Genomic DNA, 23,453 nt, shown 5'->3' with positions numbered 1-23,453 from the left:
ATAACACAGGCAGCCCCTAAGGAGGGATCAAACGGATTAAAACCAGCAAATGCTGCTGCCATGGTTTGCACTGCACTACGACACCATCTTGGACACAGCTGTCCTTCCAAAATCATATGTCTGGGAAAAGCAAAGCCAACACTCAGGCAAAAGAAGTGGTGCACTAAGAAATGCAGCGTAGCCTCAGGTGGGTGTGTGTGAGGGCGAGGGCAGCGCTCTGTGTGCAGCTCCTCAGTCGGTGTAACCATGGACGTGCTCACAGCGAAGCTGAGCAGAGACCAAACTCCTTCTGTAGCCTCAGCCCAGGAAAGTACGACATGAGTGTCTGAAGGTGGCTGTATTGCTTAGACACCTCTCTAGGATGAATGAACAAGTTTGTAAAGGGCTTGGTCCAGGTCGCTGTGGGTGCAGAGAGGTGTCACACGGGGCTGGTGCTGCTGTGACCGGGATCCTCAGGTTTAATAATTAAAACCATCTGGTCACTTCCCTGTTCCACGTGCTGCCACAGTGGGAGCCATACCCTGGGTGAGGCTCTTGGAGGACACTACAAGCTGCTCCCTTCAATGGCATTTATCAGTAGAGAAGAACACAGGAACCATTTTTCCAGGCTGCTGCCCAGGACTGAGGAGAGCCAGAGTGGGTCCTGCATTGTGACCTGCCCAAGGTGGATCTGGCATCTGCTCTCACCTGACTCTGGGAAAAGCCTGGTGTGTCCTGCTCTGCTGGGAAGCCAAATACCAACACACGCTCACGCATGTGGAAACACGTCCCCGATCCCATTGCCAGGATCAGTATATCCTGGGGAAATGTGCTGTGTGACAGTCGCAGAAATTAAAGTTGCCTCTGGGTTCCTTAAATTCATGCATCTAAATTGCACCAACTTTTCTTAAGGAGTAGAAAGAGAAAATACATATTTGGGCAGTACAGATTAACCTCTTTCTTGGGCCAGAACATTTCCCTGTTGTCCACATCCTGGCTCTGCATCCTGTCCCTGCCATGCTTTGCTCCCTTCCAGCGAGGGCAAACAGCTGTGATTGCCACGAAGATCTGGTGGATGTGTCATTCGAACTCCTAATACATTTTCATCTGCCAAGGAAGAGCTTCTCAGCCCCCCTCTCTCTAAGACTGTTCATATTACTAATGAATAATTGGCACTTTTTATTACAGCTTAAACCTGATGTTGCTTTCGATAAGCAGTAAGAGAGAGCATCAATATCACCACAGTCCAGTATTTTACTATATAATATACTAAGCTGCTCTGCAGAGTGCTTATTTCTTTGATTAATTTTTGTTTTCTACAGAGGTTTGCTGAGAGCGAGACTTTAATCACAGTATAGTCATTTAACAATAACTTATAGAATTATAGCTGAATAATATTCATTCAACGAGGACTCGAAAGACTAAATCCATCATTTAGATCTGGTGCTTCCGAATGCTTTTATCACTAAAATTTGCTAAATATTAATCTGATTTTTTTCCCTCCACGTTGCAGGTGCTCGAAAGATTATTTCAGAAGGGATTTAACGTGGCAGCTTCCTGTGGTGGTGGGGTAGATTCCTCCCAGTTCAGCGAATATGTGCTGTGTCGCGAAGACAGACGACCACAGCCCACCCCAACAATCAGAATAAAACAGGAGCCCCTGGACTAGACCCTCCCTGTGCCCCCTTTGTAACCGTAGAAGTGTTTAATAGTCCCTTATGTGAAACACTAAGGATTTGCAAAACAGTATTAGCAAACAGACGTTGACTTTATGTTGCCAATTAGTGGTACTCTGAAACTACCTGTCACATAGCCAGCCATGGAATGCATTTGAAAAACCAGTTGTCCGTTGTCCACAGTGACGTTCCTGAGCACACCCAGCGTGGCGGGTCTGGGATGTACTCTGGGCTGGCCAGCAGTGGTGTGGAACAGGCAAAGCTTCGGAAACCCTGGCCCTGGACTGGGCTTCTGCAGCAAGAGCCATGGAAGCAGTGGAACAGACCAGCAGGAGCAGTGGTCCCGACAGCTGCCCAGGGACACCCCAGAGCTGCGCTGTGGGGACGGGGGCGTCTGCGGGAGGAAGAACCCTAAAAACTGCACTGAGATTCCTCCCTGACTGCTGCCCCTCCTCCATATCAGACGTGCTTTACACCCCCAGCATCACAGTCACCTGGTGATTGTACTCACCCACATGAGCAAATGGCTTATTTTTATACTACATTTCCAACTGAGGTCTCTCTCTGTGAACAGGATCCAGAATCAGAAAAGGACCAATTCATAGTCACTGGTGCTCAGTACTAAACCCCCACCCCCCAAACCAAACAAAATAAGTGACAAGAAATTAGACAGGCCCACTTACGGCAATATTTGCAACAGTAGGGATCTGGAAGCACAAAATAAAATGCTAAATAAATCCACCATCACACGAGGGTCACATACTTGACATGGAGCTGTAGCTCTTTAAAGCCAGTCTTGTTTTGACACAGCAACTGTTAAGTTTTGCATCATCAAAGAAGCATGGTTCTGCCAAGCAAGCCACCCCTTGTTAATCATTTACTAACCATGTTAGAAGCCCACATTTAGCAGGAAAGTTTTAAGAATTTTGGACAAGCCCACTCTTTATGGGTCTGGAATTCTTGCAAAGAGTTGTTAAAATCCTGTATTGCCATTGCCGGATGAAAGCAGGCAGCCTTTTGCTTAAATGGTTTTTTTATTCTAAATTATTATTTAGATTTTAACTGTGTAGCTGCCCTCTATCTGTGTAACTTTCTCTGTAACAAAGTCAGGGGTCTGTCTGCAGGAGGGTCCTGCTTCTGCCAGGACTTGGCACTGACTCACAGGGCTTCCTAACTCAGGAGACAGCACCGTGTTTGCAGGTGCAAGGTTATAAATAGCATTCTGCTAAATCCTGTTTATTGCTGTTTAGCATGATTGGGTCCTCAATCACTAATTCATGTGTTAATCACAATTTAGTTTCTCCCACATTAATTTATAGAATATTGTTGTAGATGCTGAATTTTAATTACACTCTTTTTAGATGCATAAATATGGCCATATGGAACAAGGTACAGAGTATTAAGTGGTCAACAGTTCTTTAATGCAAATTGATTGCAATCAGGCAAAATTTAAGTCATGTTTAAGACTAGTATTTTCAAAAGCAATGAGCTGTACTGACTATCCAAGGTAAAATCTAGGCAGGGGTCTAATTTTTGGAAAAGGGCTGGATACCTGTCCATGGAAAATCAGACCTCTGCAGGTTTTCTCACCTTGGTCACCACACTCGGAAATCTCTAATGGCAATCCTGGCCACTTGGCCTGCTACCTTAACAGAACAGTTGAGCAAATCTGTCTACTTTAAGAGTTGTAAAGTTATTTTATTTTGTGGTTTTATACTTGTACGACATTCTAAAGTCGCTAGGCATTGCCATATTTGAATATATGGCACAGCATTCACCTTTGTATGTAAGATATCTGTAGAATTGTATATTATACATTTAATATTGTAAAGAACTTAACGTATAATTGTCATGTATTTGTGTATGCACATTTCTTATACAGTACTTCATGCCATAAACATTTCTGTAAAGTAAATGAACAAAAACAAGCACGTAGGGTGGAACATTCACTGTATCTCCCATGTTGTTTGAAAGAGGTGAGAATTTTTGATTGCGTCTTCTCCAGCCTTTTTCTCCATTCAGCTTGATGTAGCCATGTCTTACAAAAAGATAAAAGTGTTTTATTTATTACTTTCATACCTTTAAGTCCAAAGTATCCTTCACGAGTCTGTTCACGTTCTTGTTTTTATCCTGCAGCCACTCCTGCCCTGCCCTCCGGCACGGGGTGAGCCGAGTGCTTCCGGCAGCACGTCCTGTCCGGTTCTTACCTCTCAGCCAGGGAATAAAGGTGATATTCCATCCCAGGGGCCTGCTCCTGCTCCTGGTGCTCTCCCCAGGCAGCTCTGGGGAGCGCAGAGTGGGATGGTGCTTTTACACATCTGTGGAACGTTGGAAGTATTTGTGGTTGGTTGGTTGGTTGGTTTTTCCTCAGTTTGGTGTTTACTGTATTCTTTTACGGCTCAATAAAGCAGCTCCCGTAGTTGGGGCAGCTTTGCTGAGGTGGCATTGGAAAGGGTTCCAGGCTGCGCCAGCCGAGTTAAATGTGAACTTGAGATGGAAAGTTTAAACCATGACATCACAGCATTGACTGCAAAACAGCACAAAGGCAAGGAAGACATGTGGAAACAATCACTTTCTTAGAACAAATATGCCTTTAAAAAAAAAAAAGTTAAGCCTAGGACATGTTCTTTTAGTTAGTAACTTCAGGTCACCTATTTAAAGATTATTACAGTTTCATTTATATCTTTTTTACTTATTTCCCTATATTTTTAGGCAGCAATATCAGCAAAAACTGATTTGAATATTTACTTCTGGCCTTAAACCATAGCAACATAACTTAATGAAGAACGTTGCTCAGCATCGCTAAGATGTTTTAAAGCACCACAGAACCCCGGTGAAGCTGTGGTGTGCAGCCAGCACAGGTTTGTGTGGCGAAGGCCAAGAAGCAAAGCACAGCCTGGTTTGTCACCTAAACCCATTGAACAAAACTCTTCTGATTCGCTGTTGCTACGCACTGTTCCGTGCTTGACAAGCACGAGGCTTCACGAGCACTTTGTGTCCAGGCTGTCACAGCTCCAGTCCAGACAGAAAGCGAAAGAGAACGTTCTGTTGTGCTTGTTGGACTCATCGCTCCCGAGAAAGCCACTGCTGAGTACATCCATTCTCTGTACTAATGGCATCGAGGTTTGTTGACAATTTTATTAGATGTTTCACAAAGGATAAGAATCAGCACAACAAAACATTGAAGTATTTGGTTTTAATATTTCTTTGTGGGTATTCTGTTAATATTTTAATGCAAAATGTTTCTGACCAGTGCTTAAGAACTACAAGACAATGTGAAATTCATGTTTGATAAATTAATACTGTATGTCACTCGATGTGTTACTTTAGTAAATTGTTTTATTTCTTTACAAAATAAGTACAAATAAGGGAGTATGTTTTCACACAAATTGGGGGTATTTACCAGTATGTACAGAAATCATCAAAATAACGTAACTCTAATAAACACAAGGCCTTTATTAACAATATGTACAAATTATCAATACATTTAAAACGTAACTTTACACTTCCTGGCCTTAAATACCTTATGAATAATCTTTTGGCTAAATAGCAGCAGTATAAATTTTCTTCTGCTTTTCATAAACCTTAAAAAATAATTAAAACCTTTGTTTTTAAAACTATTGGACAAATAGTTCTATTTGTGCTTTCGCTATGGTTTCCCATCAAAAAAAATATTGCCTCAAAAAAGTGGCAAGCATAACATAGTAAAAATGGAAAAGATAAATAAGCAAATGTGTCCCTTCTGTGGTGACTGGTAACACTGTTAGCTCTGAAGCACAGCTCGTGCCCACCTGCCTGTTCGTGCCCTATTCGATCCCCATTTCACAGGCTCACACTGACATCGCTTGGCTTCCGTGTGGGCCCAAATTCTGCTTCAGCAAAGCATTTAAAAGGCATTCACCCCACCTTTAGGTACTTACAGCTGCTCCTTATGCTTAAAGTCACGTGCCTGTTCAGGAGCCTCTCCGGACTGGAGGCCTTGGTCCAGTTGTCCAAGGCAAAGGTGTCCCTGCTCCAGGTGGCACCAGGCTGCCTGGGCTCACCTGCTCTCCCCACTCCAGGAGTGGAAGCGGCCCCCAGAAACCTCTACAGTGACTTTAAAAATCCATATAGAATACTCTAAAATCTTTACTGAACAATATTATCTTTTAAAACCACCATTAATCCATACTCTTTGCAATAAATAAATTAGTATTTTTCTAGAAAATAAAACCCAGCTTTGAATCCTGTTACTAACCAGCTGCTACAAATGCGCAAAAGGTTGATGAGATTTAGAAAACAACTGGAAGCAAGTCAAGGTAACTCAGCTGAGACCCAGCACACAGATTTCATACACTTAAGATTTGGTTCAGCAAATGGCTCAGGAAATGAGCTGTGCAGTAAAAGCAAAAATCCTAAATATATAAAATTTGTGGGAGTGTGCAGTGGCTAGTCTCTTGGCTGTGCAAAAAATTGCCATTATAACTAAGCTAAAATAGCAACAGGTATCACCATGGTTAGTAAGACAGTGCTAGTAAACTGAAAACAAAACAAACCCAGCACGAGTGAACACACAGGTGAACACCATGGCTGGGACCCACCCCTGTGAACCTGTCCCAGTCCTGGCCAGGAGATGGTTTAGGTGAGCCATTGCATTTGTGTAACTTCAACATCAGCTACTTCAGCCTTACCTAAAATGGCCAAATGGAGCAAGACTTCAATGTTGATTTTATTTGTGGAGTTAACATTTTAAAACCTTTTGCACATTTTTTTTTGGTGGTTTTTATATATATATATTTTTTTTATTTTTTACATAAAGGGAATTTATTGCATGTGTCTGACAATTTTACAAAACAAAATTACTGGAACATTGACTTCTGAAAAAAATAGAAGGCACATTAAAATGACAGCTTTCAATGCAAGTTGAGCTTCTGTGGAGCAATCAGTACAACTGTTGGCTTTATTTAAGCAGAGCTCGGTAGAGCAGCAGAGAATGGCTCATTTCTCGCTCCTGCTCCATGTAGAAGATGAAGTCCCTGAGGTTCACGCGCGTGATTTTCTGCCGGGGGTACTGCCGGGGGGAGGCCGTGCCCAGCCCGGCCTGGCTGCCAGCACACACCCCCACACCCTGCAAGAGAGCACACCAGAGCATGAGTCCTCAGCAGCAAAGGGCCTCCTCCTCTCCCAGGGCTACAGCTGCTGGATTCTTTTCAAACAGCTTCAATGCATCATTATGAGCCTCATTCTGTAAACATTACATGAGGGGTTTATTACTATTATTATTTTTTCTATTCTGAGTCTCTCACCAGGTTAACCTGAGTAAAGGCCACAAGTGCAAACACATGAGGCTAAACCTTGGTCACTTACAACTCGGGACAAATCCATCCTGCTACAGTCATGTTCACTGTAGACATATTTGACCAGTTTAAATTCAGGAGCCTTTTAAGAAGAAAACTATTTTCAGCAGGTAAGGCCATTAAGATATCAAATGTGTGCACAATCCTACTGCTCATCCAAGGACTGGGAACAGGTGAGTGGCATATTGGGATGTCCCCAGAGGGACCCCAGTTCTCTCCTCTGGGTCTGCTGAAGAGAAGGGCTCAGTGTGGGGAGATACTCAACGCAAGCAAACAATCAAAAAATTAAATGGAAAAATCACAAAGACTCAGACATTGTGTGATAATAAACACAAACATTAGTGTACCTGTTTCTACAGCTATGTTAAACAATTACATATTTTTTAATTGCTTCATTGGTAGTGAATTACTGAATACCTCATCCTGGCTTTGTATATAGAGAGAAAATTCTTAAACTGGGCCTGGGAACACAGTGATCTGAGTATTTAGAAAAGGAAAGGACATAATTACAGCCCCTGCAGACTCATGGAGTTTAAACTCAAACCTGATGCACACACATGTTCAGCCATTTTTTCATCCATAGGAGTCCACTGTTTTTATTAATTCCAATTGGTTTGTAGCAAAATAAAGTGTTCTAACGTAGAAAAATAGGTTTTAATCACTGAAAAGATTTAAGCTATTTTTCAAACCTCTAAGACATCTGGTAAAATTTTCAATACTTTTAATATCCCACATTTAACTGCTGCTCAAACCTACCTTTCTTTCCCCAGGAAATACTTATTCTAGGATCTTGAGTCCAGACATTAAGAATACAGTTAAGGGTAATTTTACTACTGAAAAGTTGCAGGGGAAACATACATGGTCTGTTGAGAGTAAGGCATGGCACTGTTTTCCTCTGTCCACCACAGTCAGTCTGACTCCTTGCAGAACTGCACTATTCATGTTATTTCTCCCATACCTGCTTATTCAATTACAGCAGTGGGGCAAATCCTGTTCTGTAACCACAAACACAAAAGGCTTCATGGAGTGCAGTGAATGTGGCTCAGCTTGCAGGGAATGGAGGGAGAAGCCCACGACCTTTGAGCACCTGGAGCATTTGAGCCAAAGGATTCTGCTCTCCAGTATGGAGCAGTTTTTGTTAATTAATTGATTGAGCACCGAACCTCACTGCTCATAGGAAATGCAGCTGCAAGGGCTGCTCATCCATGCTGCAGCCAAACACATGCCCAGTGCACAATCCATGTATTCAGCACTGCTTCGAGTTCAGCCTTTAACCCAAAACCCCACTTTGCATTCCTAAAAGAAACGGAATCATTTAAACTCTCCCTCTCTGTCTTCCACAGGTTGTACAAAACCATACCTTGACCTGCCTCTCACTGGACTCTGACCATGCACCCACTCTGACAGGGCTGTGCCCACTGCTCCTAAGTCCTTAAGAAACCACTGTGTGTGTATTTATTTTAAATCAAGCTGACTCAAAAAATACTTCTCCTTCTTCTCTGTTCCCACCATGGTGCATCTCTCCCCTGCCCACAGCACTCATTTCAGATTCATCCTGACCACAGGACCTGTGACAAATACACTTGTAATGAATGTGGCCACCTTAAACTCATTGGAAACTGCTGTCCTTAGCACTCTGGACTGGGAGCATCCCACACACACCCAACAGTCACAGAAAAGCTGCATAACTTTTAACATTTTTTCTTTATAAAAAACTATTTCTTGAGTCAGGTGAGTTACATTGACAGCAAGGAACTGCTCTCTATTTGGACAGAGTAGCTGGAATTAAGATGTGCCAAGTCATATTCATTGCATTTATCACTTGAGATACTGAACTTCTACATAGGAAGAGCATATCCTTAACCAGCACCAGAACATGGCATCAAGCTGTGCACATTGTAACCACAGTTGTGAGCCCATCAGTTACCTGATCATGTTCTGGAATTGTTTCACAAGGTGAAAGAAACCCATAAAAATTATTTTAGAAATAGAGAAGCACATCTGTAAGCTCATAGAACAGTAATTTATATGTGTCAATATGATCACTAATTTAAATTAAAAACCAGTTTGTTTGGTACTGCATTGTATGCAAAATTACTCTGCAGATGCTATATATAAAAAAGTGGACTCCTAAATGCCATAATTATTTAATTGAATACATGAATTCAAGTGTAGTTTAAAATAATGGCCAAGAATAGTGGAAGTGAAGTAATTCAAAATTTTCTCAAGAAAAATCACATTTTTTATCAGCATGACAGATTTTTCATCAACCCAAACAAGCCCCTGTGTTGTCTGTATCTATGGCAACTAATCAGAGTTACACAGATAAAAGCTCTAACAAAAAAAGTAATGGTTTTAAATTGTTTACCTCCTTTATTTCCTGGCCTGCCACACCCAAGTTATTCCCAAATTTCACACACACTCAAATATACATCAATGCTAGTTTTTGTATCAGTGAACTTCTAGTTATAATTTCAGGAAAACTTGAGACATTCCAGACCAGAAAAAACCCATGTAATTTATGTATGAACTCTGTGCCTCTTAATTTTGAGACAGCTTCCAAACATGCGTTCCAGTGACTTCCTTTCTCCTTCCCTCCCAGCCTCTCCTTTCCCCACTGCCCCTCTTCCCGTGCTCCTTCAATCCTTTCTTGTAACACACCTGGGGACTGGTGACTGCCTCGGACCTGGCAGCTGCAAATCCCACAGCACAGCCCAGCACACAGCAGAGAGCGAAGAGATTCTCCTGTGCTCTCCTTGCGGGCCTCCAGGGGTGGGGAGCACCTGAGACTCCCCCCAGCTCCTGCTCCCGGCCAGGGCTGAAGAGAAAATCAATTCATGGAAAATCACAGGCAGGAATTTGTAACCCTGCCATGGTGCTGTGCTCTCCGTTAACCTGTAATCCCAGACCCACTGAGACAGCCACAGTCTGTCTGCCGGAACAGCTTTACTGCACTTCAGCCCTGTGAGCTGATGGGGATAGAGCTCACAGCATTCCAAATAACAGTGTTGGACTGACAAGCTTAATTCAACTGTTGGAAGCTACCTAGCTTGAAATTACGGCTTCAGAAGAATCAGAGTAATTAATTACTCGTTCAGTATGCATACTTTGAAGCAATTCTGAATTTACGTCAGATGTGACACAACATTTGGGCCACCTTTCTCAGCCTGTTTGCTATTTTCATGATTTTCCTCTATGAGAAAACTCCTGCTGTATTGCAGAGGGAAATATAAACAGTTCAGAATAAAATCTTGACCGAAGCCTTGGTAGATCACTAGCTACAACAGTCTGCCACAGAAACACGCTTTCCCAGTGACAGGGAGACTACAACAAGCCCTGTGCACAGAGAGGCCAACAAAACCTCCTTTGTGTCACAGTTCTCAGCACTACTGAGAACAGCAAATGCAGCTCCTCTACAGAGTGTGCATCACCTCTTACCTCTCCAGGAACAGTGTGTGCCCTTCACCAACCACCAAGTCCCCCTTGCCTCCCAAACCTTCACCCATCTGGAAACTGTGTCGGAGCTACTCCATGGTCAGCTCTTGTCCCATCCTCAGGTGACACAGGTGGGTCCCCCCGTGGCCCCCAGGGCTGCAGGAGCTCCTCAGCCCCCAGGGATGGGTGACCCCAAGCCAGGTGCACCCCAGAGCTCACAGTGCAGCCTGTTCCTCTGGAGAGCCCAGCCAGCCTCTCTTTGCTGTACCCAAGCCAACAGTACCCACAGAAGCTGTAGGGACTGAAAATCTCAAGCTCCTTCCTACCTCTGTTCTCCTTCTGCTGGGCCCCACCACTCAACTGGATCCCTAAGGATTTGTAATGTTTAAAGGCTGCTGGGAAAGGGGACTGAGGCAGACAGACACACCTCTTTCAAAATGATCGTGGGCAAACTCGCCCACCACTCACAAAGTAGAAGCGTCTTTGTGCATGAAATTACAATAGTTACAGCAGCAGGTGGATGGAAATCAAAGTGGGTAAGTCCCAAAAATGTGCTGTTCCCTGCTCGAGATAGAAGTGCTTTCACAGAAGAAAGCAAATGTAATACAGAATCTACACTTATTTTTATAACAATTTCTACTGTTGAACAATTTTTTTTTTTTTCTTCACAAACCTGCATCTCTTCAACTTTGAATTACAGAACCATGGAAATAAAATACAATATTCTTGTCAGGGAACAGAAAGATAAGGGCAAGTAGCAGATTGCATTTAATATTTTATCCATCCTTCCTTCACCAAAAAACAATTCAGTGCTGACATCTCTGCTTTGAACAGAGTCTTGATCTGCGGCTATTGCTTCTCTGTGAGCCAGAGACAAGGCAATAATGATAAAAGATCCGCTGGGTTTCTTCCCAGGCTACATGGCACATCCTTGTGGCAGACTTCACTTCAAGCCAAAGTCTGAAAGTGGGAATCATACAGCAACAATTCAAAGCCAAGCTATCTATGGAGTAAAATATACCAGGAATTTTGTCTCTGCAAGCTCCGTGCACTGCAGAGGAGTGGGAAGATAAGGTATCTATTAGTCTGCTTTTATGAACAAGAGGTCTTGAATCACAAGAAACATTCTGGAGATATTCTGCAGCAATTATGTTTTTACTTGCATAAAATGCTATTAGATCTTTGGCTGAGAGGCACATGAAAAACAGGTATAATACTATGTATGATTAGCTGTCTCACATAAATTAGGGTTTAATTCAACACCTACTGAAGCTAACAGTAACAATTTCACTGAAACATCCTAAAATTAAGATGCCTCTAAAGTACAGAAATGTAATAACTGTTCATCAGCACCTCAAAGATTAACAATGCTATAGGAAATATAATTATATCTACAAAAATACCGTGCATCTTCATATGTGCAACATGGTGACTCTACCAGTGTCTTTAGAAAGATTCATCACCAAAAGCTATCATTTAGGCCTTCAGATGAGCAGCATTTACAGGGAGGAGTAGATCCCATGCTTTCTTCGGAAGCTGGTTATTTTCATTTGCCAACATTTTCACCCTGTACTATTTTAGTGCAACTGTTCCTACAGACTGTTTTGGCACCCGTTCACTTGCTACACCCTTCTGGATGCAAATGCATCTCCTTTCCCCTGGGCACATAAACACACACCTCGCCCTGCAGACAAACATCAGAAAAACTGATTTGCACAAGTACTTACAAGTACTTCAAATACCAACACAATTGCAACATTTCAAAGACAGCGTGCAGTAATTTTTAAATTAAGAAATAATAAGGAGAAGGTAAATCACACTAAGTCATGGATACAGTGAAAATTTTTTCTTCAGATGTGATCACCTCAGTTTATAATTACCTGATGTTATTTGAACCCAAAGAAATGGGCTGCCATTACAAGCAGAAGACTTTATATGTACCTGCTCCTCGCCTTTATTACATTACGCCAAGTCACATATGCAAGTACTATTATAATAAAAAACCTGCTTGGTAAAGCAGCATCAAACCAAAATCCTCCAGTTGAGGGAACTGGGCATCAATTCCAATCTCACCACTTATTGCTCCCTCTAAGACAGCATTTCCCCCCCAGCTGAATGAGAGCAGGGGCAAAAAGCAGGCTAGGAGGCATTTCAGTGGGAAACTATCTGGGAAGAAGAGGAGTCTGCCCCAATGACAACAGATAATAAGATGAAGTGTAAGGGCTTTGGGCTATGACATTCACCTGCTCAAGAGAGATGGGTGCTTCAGTACCCAGTCCTCAATAGGTCACTCTTGGTAGGAACCAGACTGCAACTCATCCTCCCTTCTTAATCAATGTATCCACACAGTGTCTGAATAATCACTGCACTGATGTGAGGCAGAAAAACTCAGGTTTTTGAGATAAGCTCTGCATTCTGCAGAGACCTTTGACCTTTCCAAGATCTTTCAGCACCCCCACTGCCTGTTTGGTATCTGATGAGAACACAGTGCCTTGTATCCTCCAGCTCCTTGCAGCACACTCACAACACGCTGGTGGTGCAAGCTCTGGGTCGTCTCATTTCCTTTGTTCACGAACCTGCTCTTCAGAGCAGCTACGGGTCCTGCCAACATCTTTATCCACAAACATCTCATACCCAACACAATCCACTGCCTTACTTGGACTTAAAAGCAACAACAATTTTACCTGATTAAGAATTCTTAAGTTTAGGCTGCGTTCTTGCCGTGGTAATTATAAGTGGAATATTCTATTTATCCTGTTTCCATCATACACATATATTTTCATTTTGCTTGGAATGCTTCTCCTTGCATGCTTTCCAAATGTTTAATCAAGTGCTGCTCCCTTTCAAATACTAATCCTGCCAAATTTTTTTATTGCTATTTTTCAAGCACTGTGGTGCTTTACCCTTCTCATCTTTCAATACTAACATTGGGGGGCTTTTTCTTGTTTTCTGTTGCTTTGTTGAGGTTTTTTTAAGCATTTGCTTGCATTACGCCAGCCCAGTCACTCTGTACATCCCTGCATTCTCTCTCACAGAGAATCAAGAAACATCAAACCAACTTTGGGAGAAGCCCTACAGCCCAGCTTGCAGGATTCACATTTTCCTTGAGACATATTTGATTCCCATCTGAATTTTTTCTAATATACTTGATACTAATTTGAAACTATCTCAGTTTTACACAGTGGGTGGCCCTTTCCTTTCTAACCTGTATGACTGTGACTTTCATAAAACCTGAAACTTAAAATAATTAAAATATTCTTGACATTCATCGATCTCTAGACACATACAACTGTAAAATTTAATTATTTAAATGTCTAATTAAAAGATACATAATTGCCATACAGTAAAGGCTGCTTTTTGGCCTGCCTCTTACTGAAAACACTCTGAGCAGAACAACTGTAGGGGACCAGACTCATTTGCAGCAGGTTTTGATGAGGAGAAGTCAGCACTTCCATGTGCATCACAACACTCTATGCACTCATCGAGGTGAGACACAGGTACCACACAGCTGCTTCATGTCCTGCCAGCCCTCCCATGGGAGGAGGAAGAGCAGGAGACAGAGAGAAAAGTATCCCAATCTTAAACACAAAATCGCTTTCTCAGCTCTTGAGAGCATGAATTGCCCTCATTCATCTCAGCTGACTTTCGGTTCTTAAGCCTAATTATGATGTATAACACCCAGACTTTATAATAATTGTGTTTCCAGCTGTTGGCCATCTTGCTCACCTCCAGCAACTGTGCAAGTGCCAATCAAGTGACTTTATGTGCCAGTTGCCAAACAAAGGACAAAAATACCCACAGAGCTACCAGCTCCTTAGGACTTTATTCCTGTGTAAAATCTGCTGGTGGATTAGTCACTCTCTCTGAACAGTGATCTAAACCTTTCCCTGTAATTACCACGGGCTCCTCTGTGGATTGAGGGTAGTGCAGGGCCCTCACCCGTACCAAGCCCATTAAACAAACCAAAATAAAGCAGGCAATGCAGTTATCTCTGGATTGAGTGGCAATAAAATTAAACCCTAAATGCTAATACCTTCATCTTGCAGGATAAACACATTGCTGGAACACAGTCCAGTGTGCAGGAAACAAGACATTAACATTTGCAAATAAAAGGTGGAAGACAGCTAACACTCTATTACTGCAAATATCATGGAATATAATTAAGGCTGGTGCATTTCAGACATTAGGGAGAAATGACAGAGTTCAGCAGGGAGAAGTTACCAGATCATTCAGCTATTCAGTTCTTGGTTTCTTCACATTTCTTACAGCTAAGTCTCACTCTTGGCTCTTTTTAAGTTAGTGGCTTGCTTGTTCAGAAAACATTTAAAAAACTTAGATTGGCACAAACAGCTCTCAGGAAAAAAGGCTCCAAAAAGGAAACAAGTTCCTACAGACATCAGTAACCTTAAACGAGCCCCCACTCCCTGCACTGCTTCCCCTTCCACACTATCAAGACATTCCTCTTCACATCCTGGTCACCAAGTGCTGCTTCCATCCAAGTCCTTCTCCACGTTCCTGTCTCTCTCTCCCACACCAGGACCACTTCTCCAGGACTCAAAGCTGATACACTTGGTGACCTGCATGTCTCCACCACCTCTGACTGCTCTGCATTAGAGCATCAGACCGCTATCTAATCTGCCCCTAAACTGCCAAAACCAACCCTCTGCTTCATACTGTCCTCCAACCCCTAAATGTCAATCCAGGTTTTTCCTTTCCCTCCATTATTAGACAAAATAAGACAGCCAAGCCTTGAGTAACAAGCAGATAATTTTAATTTATAAACACATTACTGACAATTTAAACTTTGCTCTATGCTTTAGGAACCCTGCAATCCCCTCTTCATGAATTCCCAAATCCTTATCTTCCTCCAGCCCGTTTCATCACAAAGCAACCAACCAATCTTTTAAAGACACTTATATTCAACACAGCCAACAACAAACAATAAACCTTAAATTTCAAACTAAGCTATTTGAAAAAAACCCAAACATACTTGTCTTTTGTAAAGTTAACCCTTTCACACACTCAAAATTGTCCCAGATCCACCTCACTGTATAAACAGTGGGATTAAATGCATCACGAAAACTTTCCAGAAGATTCTTTAAACTGTATCTTGCTGTACCAAAATGATTGGGCAATCCATATCAATTTCTATAAAGAATAAATATCTTTAGTCTACAGATGGTCATGGAGGAGACACAGTGATGTAGAAAACATTTTTTTCAGATGTTAAAGCTCTACTCTTAGTTATCTCTAACTTTTCATTTTTCCTATTCTGATAGGTTTGAACACCACTCAGACTACCTCAAGAAAATAAGACTTAACAAGTAAATATTACAACTATCACCACCTTTCCTTTATTAAAATCACCCCCAATATATATAGTTATTAATTATTTAAAATAAATTAAAAACCAGATAGTCAAAATCAAGTGCTCCACTACAAACAATTCTAATTAAAACAGACCCTAAAATATATTATAGAAGTAAGTCTAAGCCAGACACAAAATCACCTTATCAATCATCTGATACATACTGAAGAGCTCTTACAGATGGGTCCTGACAATTGACAACAGTCAATGTATAAACTGACAAGTCTGTCAGATCTAATTACTCCCAAAACAAAATAAACATGAATATTATATCAAAAAGAAGGTTGTAACTACAAAAGAAAAACCTTTACCAAAGTAGTAGCTCAAACCAGAGGCTCATGATGGGATATTTTTGGCTAAGTTAAACAAAAGGCAGTGGAGTGCAATGTACTCCCCTCTCTGGAAGGAGCTGGCACAAGGCATTGCAGCAACGTGAGAACCCAGCAGATGCTGCGAGAGGGCACCCAAGCAGACAAGCGCTGAGCACAGGAGCACACACTGAGGGATTACTGCAGTAATTAGTGAGAGCCAAGGGAAACAACAGCGTGGAATTCCGAGTGTGTTCCATAGCATGGAATGGTGCTGCTGGCCTATTTTTACCATTGGCAGTAGGAGGGGAGGCACAGCAGCTCCAGTAGGAGCAAGTGCATTATGATACAACACAACATGAGCATTATAAAATGCGAGATGAATCTCAAGCCCAGAGGCTCTTTAGCACCACTCCAAATCACAACTCTCTGCCTTCATTTTTCTTCTTTGCTACTATTTCACTTCTTCTCTCAGTACTTCTGACTTGATTAACCCTTTTTTCTCTTTCCTGTCTTCTACCTTCCTATTTTCATGGTATCGCATCAGATTCCTTAAAAAGCATCTGAGTATTACTGGCAGAGATTATAAATCAGCAGTCAGGTTTTCTGACTTACTCTAACCCAGTGAAGCTCCAGTTGTTTCCAGTGAGAAATTTATCACTTCACTGGCATCTCAATAAGACAGCATGCTCTTTTGACAATCTGGCCCCTGATAAAAAGTTACAAAAATCATAAATCAAATTGTAACCTGTTTTTAATGGCCTGAATTCAAGTGCTGTGAATTTGTTTTTTTCTTCAAATACTTTCCCCAGAAATTCAAGTCTAATGAGCCTGAAACAGACTTCCTGAAATACAAGCTTCATTTTAGTTTTCTGGGAATTAGAAAAGATGCAGTTATGTGTTGTGCCTAATTTTTGGTATCCCTTTCTGGAATGGTGAGTTCTGGAGTTCTGGTTTAACAAATTACATCTTTCTCATTAACCGGCCTGGAATTATGAAATCAATTTTTTGAGCTCTTTTTTGGTCTTTCCACAAATCTGTGCTAGGATCCCTGATCTTTCCACACTGTACACATAATGTGCTACCTGAACACGTGCAGCAGCAACATATGGTACAGTAGGTTATAACTATTTTACCATCTGTTCTATCTGAACTCTAACCTCAATAATCCCATATCAGCTTTTCCCGTTAACTGCCACAGTTCTTAGATCTTGGCTTCTACTTACTCTTTTAAAATAAAATTGCAGCAAAATGCATGGCCAGATCATAGACTGCTCTTCAGAAGCCTGCACTGCTCCCCAGGTGACTTAATTTGGCCAGGGTCTTAAACAAATTATGCCTTCAGAGCTACAGGCCTTCTTTTTTTTCAGTGAATAAGATAAATCAGTAACCGGAATATTCTTTATTCTGAAAAATATTGCTCAAGATCCTGCCATATCCATTACATACTTATTTATAAAGTACTTTGTTTCTATCTGCTCTTATTTAGAAAAGGACATCCCCTTCAGTGGAACTACAGAGGATTCCGTATTTTCCAGGAGCAAACGTCCAGGCTGTGCCTGGCTAACCACCTCCCACTATGGGCCTAATTCAGTTTTTCCACAAACAGCACCATCACTATAACCCCTTATTGTCTTGCTATTCTGTGTACCCATAAAACCCAAACAGTAGCATCATATTGAACAATAAAATGATAATTTTATTGCAATAAATCTAAGTTCTATCCAAAGTTCAGAAAACCGGACAGATTCTGTAAATGGAGAGAGGACATTTGGAACTTTTATTACTATTGGGGTTTGTTGGTTTGGTTTTGGTGTTTCATTGTTTTATTTTGTTTTACTTTTAAGACTTGCATCTAATGTCATCAAGTTCTATGTCATATAGATATTGGAATTTGAAAGTAAGCTGTAGCTCCAGCTAGAACAGCTCATCCGGTGGACTGCCTTCAAATTTAAAGTCTGCTTCATTTACAGCAACTCCAAAAATAGCTACATAGTAATAAAAATCCATGAAAGACTGTGGCTTTGGTATAATTTAGACATACCCATGCAAAACTATTACATATACACAGACATATGGAAAACATATTTTTAATAAATACTAATCACAGCCACAAGAATATGCCCCTCTGTTTTTTACTACAGCACTCGACAATACCAGTTCTTATGGATGATGAAATTGAAGAAAAAATCAAATATGGTTATCACCAATTACTATTTTACAATATCTGTATTCAACTCAAAATAGTAAATCATAACAGCTCAGTAAACTTCTCTGACTCATTATCAACTGAACCAGACTGTAATGCCTACACAACGAAAACTACATTTGTAAAAGAATACCTTTGTAAAATTACTCAACTTTTAAAATCAGTATAATGCCTTCTCATTAAAATTATTTGTATCTTCTCCAATTTGAAATACCACATCTTGTGCACAAACATTCCCTCCTTTTGGGTTCCCGTTAAGTATCTGAACAAAAGGGGAATTCGATTTTTTGAATGTGCGAAGAAATCAGTTCGTGAGATATAATTTTGCTTTTTCACACATGAGCAGTTTAAATATGTTATTCAGTGTTATCTTGAGGCACAAACATAAGGCACGGAGGTTAGAGAAGTCAAGACTACATACTAGTCTGTTACCTCAAATGTCTTCCAAAACACGCAGCTGAAGAATATAATGGAAACTATGGTTTAATTAAGGAATATTGAATTTAATTGTAATCTGGGTCCTATTACACAAATAGTATACAGTGCCTATACAAATATACAGAGTCCCTAAATATATAATTCCACACATGTTTCCCAGCTACACAAATGGATCTATATTCTGTAGCCCTACTTGGGGGGAGGAGAGTAGTACTTTGTTTCTTTTGGACTTTATGCAAAAATAGCCTCATCCTCCCGCTGTACAAGGCAAGGGAAATAAGAGCTGTAATGGTTAACAACTGGACTTCACTTTTCCCCTCCAAATACAGGAGGACATCGGGTCTGCCCTCCCCCACCAATTCTTCTTTGCATTCAAAATATTTCCACCTCTGCATAAAAATGACTTTTTTATTATGCAGTTTCACAGATTTTCCTAGGTGGCACCCCAGGAGCATAATCCTGACTCACAGAACAAAACCATCTAATTACCCCAGCTGCATAATTCATTGGCCCATAAACAGGAGTTGGCCAACTCATGATCTTATCTGACAGACTCTGGGGAGCACCTGTGGGAATCTCTGCCACGGGAGAGGCACCGGGCAGGGCCAAGACCTCCTTGGGCATCTTGGGGTGGCCAAGGGGAAGGAGGACAAAGGAGAGGAGCCATCCTGCAGCCAGGACCTTGGGCTCTCCAGGCAGTCAGCCCTGCCTTTGTCTGCTCAGTCTGGCTGCAGGTGAATCAGTGAAGGAGAGGTTTCTTGGAGCTGTGATCCTCCACAGCCACACTGCAATGAGCCAACACTAAACACAACTGCAAGGAAAACACTTGAACTGGCAATACTCTAAATATACACTACAGGTTTACTTCAATCTCATTCAGAGACAAGACTGTAATCTGAGAATCAGACATTGCTCAGATGACAGAAACAAAACACAGTTACGGAGTATTCCTTACTTTGCATCTATTTTTTCTATCACGCTGATGAAAAGCTCTCAGTATTCTGGCAAACTTCCCAACAGAAACTTTTTAGACACCGTCTTTAGAGAATTGCAGCAGGTCCTTTTATTACTGCTTGTTTGTTTTAATTTACCAGAGTTGCTCTCCAGTTCCATCTAACCTTTGAAAAACAGCATCCTGTTTGTTTTCATGATCAGGTATCTGCAATTCACTAAATTACAAATGAAGACGAGTCCTGGACCACTCTTGGTGCCAGCTGGCAGAACACCTAATGGTCTCAGGTGAATTTCAAATGTAAAGAATTGATACTTAAAAGAACTACGAGTTGGGTTCTAGTGTGTAACGTTTTACCTTATAAGAAAGACTAAGCCTGAAAACATTTCAATTCTCAACAATGTTTTCATCCTGCATTATAACAAACATGAGTGGCAGAGAGACTTGTCAGCCCAGTGGTTAAGGCACTATTCATCTTTCATCTCCCAGATCTGGGCTGCAACCACTCGGCAATAGACTCACTTTCTCACTAGAAATGTCATCTCGGAGCTGAGAAACCTTCTTGACAAATATGTTTTTGAAACAGATGTATTTTTGCTAAACATTTTATCTTTGACAAAAATGTATTTTGACAGAGGAAGTTTCATAGCAAATTTTTTTTCACCAGCTCTAATAACAACTTAGACTTTTAGGGCCTAAATGGGGAAAGCTGCTCAGACTCTGCCATGCTGATTGAGGCAAGGCCGGAGCAATGACCATTGCTGTAACCACCTCGATGGCAATCTCTGTCAGTTATCCATTGCTCTGTCCCGATTTACCACTGTTTACCCTAAAACAGGCATGCAACTGTGGCATTCAGAGCAAGGCTATGAATGGGACATGAGCTTGTCTCATCCTCCTCAGCTGCTCTTCACAGCTTTGTCTGCACGACTGCTTCTTTTACTTAAGTAGTAATTAACAACATAAATGTTTAGAATAAATAGTAAGGACAGGGCATTTGAAAAAAGAGTTAACAGATGTCCTTAACATTGCTGCTGGCCTAATAACGTTTCTGCAGTAATTTATTTGATGTGGAGTTTATTTAGCTGCTGCAAACATGCAGGGTTATAATAATCATAAGCAGGTTGCATTAAGCACAATACGACTTGGGTGTGTAACACAGTGTTAAAAAATAATCCCGGAAACTGTATTCCTTAAAGATATTAGATGTGCAGTATCTTCTACAACCTGATTGTGAAAAGCTAGCCAGAAAGCACCATTCAGAATAAAAAAAATATTAACAGAAATATAAAACCCAAGACTTCTTTTACAGATAATTTTGCCTATAGTTTGGGATAGCAAGCATTAAATTCAAACATCAAATCCTGGCATACTTCAGTAAGCTATCAGCACAGCAGTGCTGCCTTTTTTCCTTTGAAAAATGAAAGAATTAAATTCAAAACAAACAACTTCAATTTAACACCAAACTACAGGATAACCAATCTTAAAAATGTCAAATTGTAATGGATCTTAATACCCATATAAAACACAAAAATAGTGGCATTGTTCCTTGGTAATGCATAGCAACCTTACAGAATTTCAGTGAAGGAGAAAGAAGGGAAAAACACCTTATTACTTCTAACTCCTGCGAGCCATTTTGGTCTCCAAAGGTTTTAGACCGCCTCGGGCCATGTGTCTGCAGTGTTTCGGGAAATGACTTGCCTTCGCACGAACACTGCTATGTTCTGCAGCACTGCTGCCCCCCAGCATCCCCGCTCCATTTCTAGTTAACTCTTCCTTACCTGTATCAGCCTTCCCACCCCCTCCTTTTTTTTTTTTTTTTTTTTTTTTTTTTTGCAGCAAGATTCCAGAGAGGTTCTGCTTAGGAAAAAAAAAACCAAAAAAAAAAAACAACCCAAAAAATTCCCCCCCGCCCAAACGCAAACCAAAACCCCCTCTGCTTTTTCTGACAAGTTTTCTCAGAAAGAAACACGACCAGAATTTATCTCTATAAACCTTTGAGAGAAAAAGGAAATTAATTTGAAAGTAAAATATTTGGAAACAACCAGTTTAGCTAACAATCACCAAGGAGCTTTGAAGTTTGATGCTGCTCCAATGTTTGTGTTTTGCCTCAGTTAACAAACAACACTTAGAAAACAAAAAAAAATCAACACTCCCCAAGAATACAATGGCACTACTAAAATCCTTCACTTATCACTGTATTTAGATTTTTAATTACACTCCCAGCACCACATTACAGGCTGCGATTAAGTCCCTGGATAAGGCCTCCGAACTATTCACCCATTTGTCTTAGCAGCAGTGTATTAAAAGTAAGAGGAAATAACCCATCTAGCATAGAGGGGAAGAGAAAGATTTAATCCTCCATATAATGTACTAAACTCATTTAGCAGAGACGTTTTGTGTTTCCCTCTATTTTCTGTAAGGATATATGGCTGCACACTGCCAGCTATTCTACTTGATAGCTTTTTAAAAAATCTCCAGAAAATTCTTTGCCAAGGTCACTGCTGATTGACTCAAAATATGACAGTGTATGAGGTTACTAAAATATTCTGTTCATCTCAGGGGTTGAGTAAGCAGCTCTAACTAAGAGGAAAATCAATATAATACTTCACAGTGAGGAAGAAAATGGAAAATAGTTTAGCAGTTAAGTGGTTAATGCAATTCCTAAGTGTTCAGCAATCATTGCAATTTAGTGCCATTTCGATTATTACACAATAAACAGACCATGTTGTCTGGAAGCAAATTTTTATGAGTATAGCTGAAGGGGTTGCAACTTATTTAGCTGCTGAAACTCTAAGGGAAAGAACATTTCTGAATGCTAACACTACAGATCAGAAATATACAGGTACACTGGAAAGGTTATTTTTAGGTCACTACTATGGTAACTAACCACACTGACCTTTAAAATTAGTATGCAGTTCAAGAAAAATGAAGTTCAGTAAAATGTTCTTTAAACAGCATAATTTTAATAAACAATATTGCACATCCTTACAGCAGAATTCTGTCACTTTTTACAGCTATTAATTTACTTTTATATCATAATATAATGTACAAAAATATCACGATGCAGAACCGACTAGGAAAAAAATGTAAACAGCCAGAAAACTGATTAAACTATCATTAATTTATGTTTAAAGAATTAAAAAAAAAAACAAAAACAAACCAGCTACATTTATTTCTGTAGAATAAGATAAAACTGCTAGCTGGAGAAGGGCAGTTTTTTGTATCGTGTAAAGTCATGGAAATATTCAGAATAGTCATAGTTAAAATCATCTTACTTTGTCTTATTTTGAAATACAGAATTTTAAGTGGATTTTAAAAGCAAATCCAGTTCTACAATTTATAAATTCAAAGAAACAGGCAAGAATTATGTTTGGGGCAGATGAGATAAATAGCATGAGATTAACAGCGTATGGTTGATAGCAGCAGGGACTCAATAAAGGAAACAGTATTTTGAACAAAAAGTGCTCTCTGAATCCAACGTACTTAGACAAAACATCAATTAGAATCATGGCTTTAATAAATAATACATTATGTGCCAGTTCATTAGGTGAGAAATGGAAATCAAACTTTGGATGGTCATGCAGGTGTGCTGGCTGTCCAACAAACCACCACCACCACACAGAACACACCAACAAGCAGTTAATGCTGGCAATTGGAAAGAGCCAATTTACCCCATCAACCCATAATCATCAAACACAGAACACAACTCTTCTAATTTTATTTTCTCAGCTATGTTTGAGACAGCTTAT

The 23,453-nt window shown here is 40.7% G+C and overlaps 2 protein-coding genes across 6 annotated transcripts in view; one reads left to right on the top strand and one right to left on the bottom strand.

Moving 5' to 3' along the window:
* The window catches only part of KCTD15 (potassium channel tetramerization domain containing 15), a 48,306-nt gene extending 43,334 nt beyond the window's left edge, over positions 1-4,972 (top strand). For all 5 annotated transcript variants that reach the window (XM_048316313.1, XM_048316312.1, XM_048316314.1 and 2 more), the window contains exon 5: positions 1,493-4,972. In XM_048316313.1, the coding sequence (XP_048172270.1) occupies positions 1,493-1,648 (156 nt within the window). In that variant the 3' untranslated portion in view covers positions 1,649-4,972. The remainder of the gene's footprint in view (positions 1-1,492) is intronic.
* A 4-nt stretch (positions 4,973-4,976) lies between these two features.
* LOC125331903 (transcription initiation factor TFIID subunit 4-like) overlaps positions 4,977-23,453 on the bottom strand; it is a 148,464-nt gene continuing 129,987 nt past the window's right edge. Inside the window, 1 exon segment of the mRNA XM_048316310.1 lies at positions 4,977-6,762. Coding sequence (XP_048172267.1) covers positions 6,595-6,762 — 168 coding nt within the window. The 3' untranslated portion in view covers positions 4,977-6,594.

The sequence above is a fragment of the Corvus hawaiiensis genome, chromosome 12, assembly GCF_020740725.1.
Source record: "Corvus hawaiiensis isolate bCorHaw1 chromosome 12, bCorHaw1.pri.cur, whole genome shotgun sequence".
Lineage (NCBI taxonomy): Eukaryota > Metazoa > Chordata > Aves > Passeriformes > Corvidae > Corvus > Corvus hawaiiensis.
The sequence above is the reverse complement of the archived record's forward strand: the minus strand, read 5'-3'. Positions and strand labels throughout refer to the sequence as shown.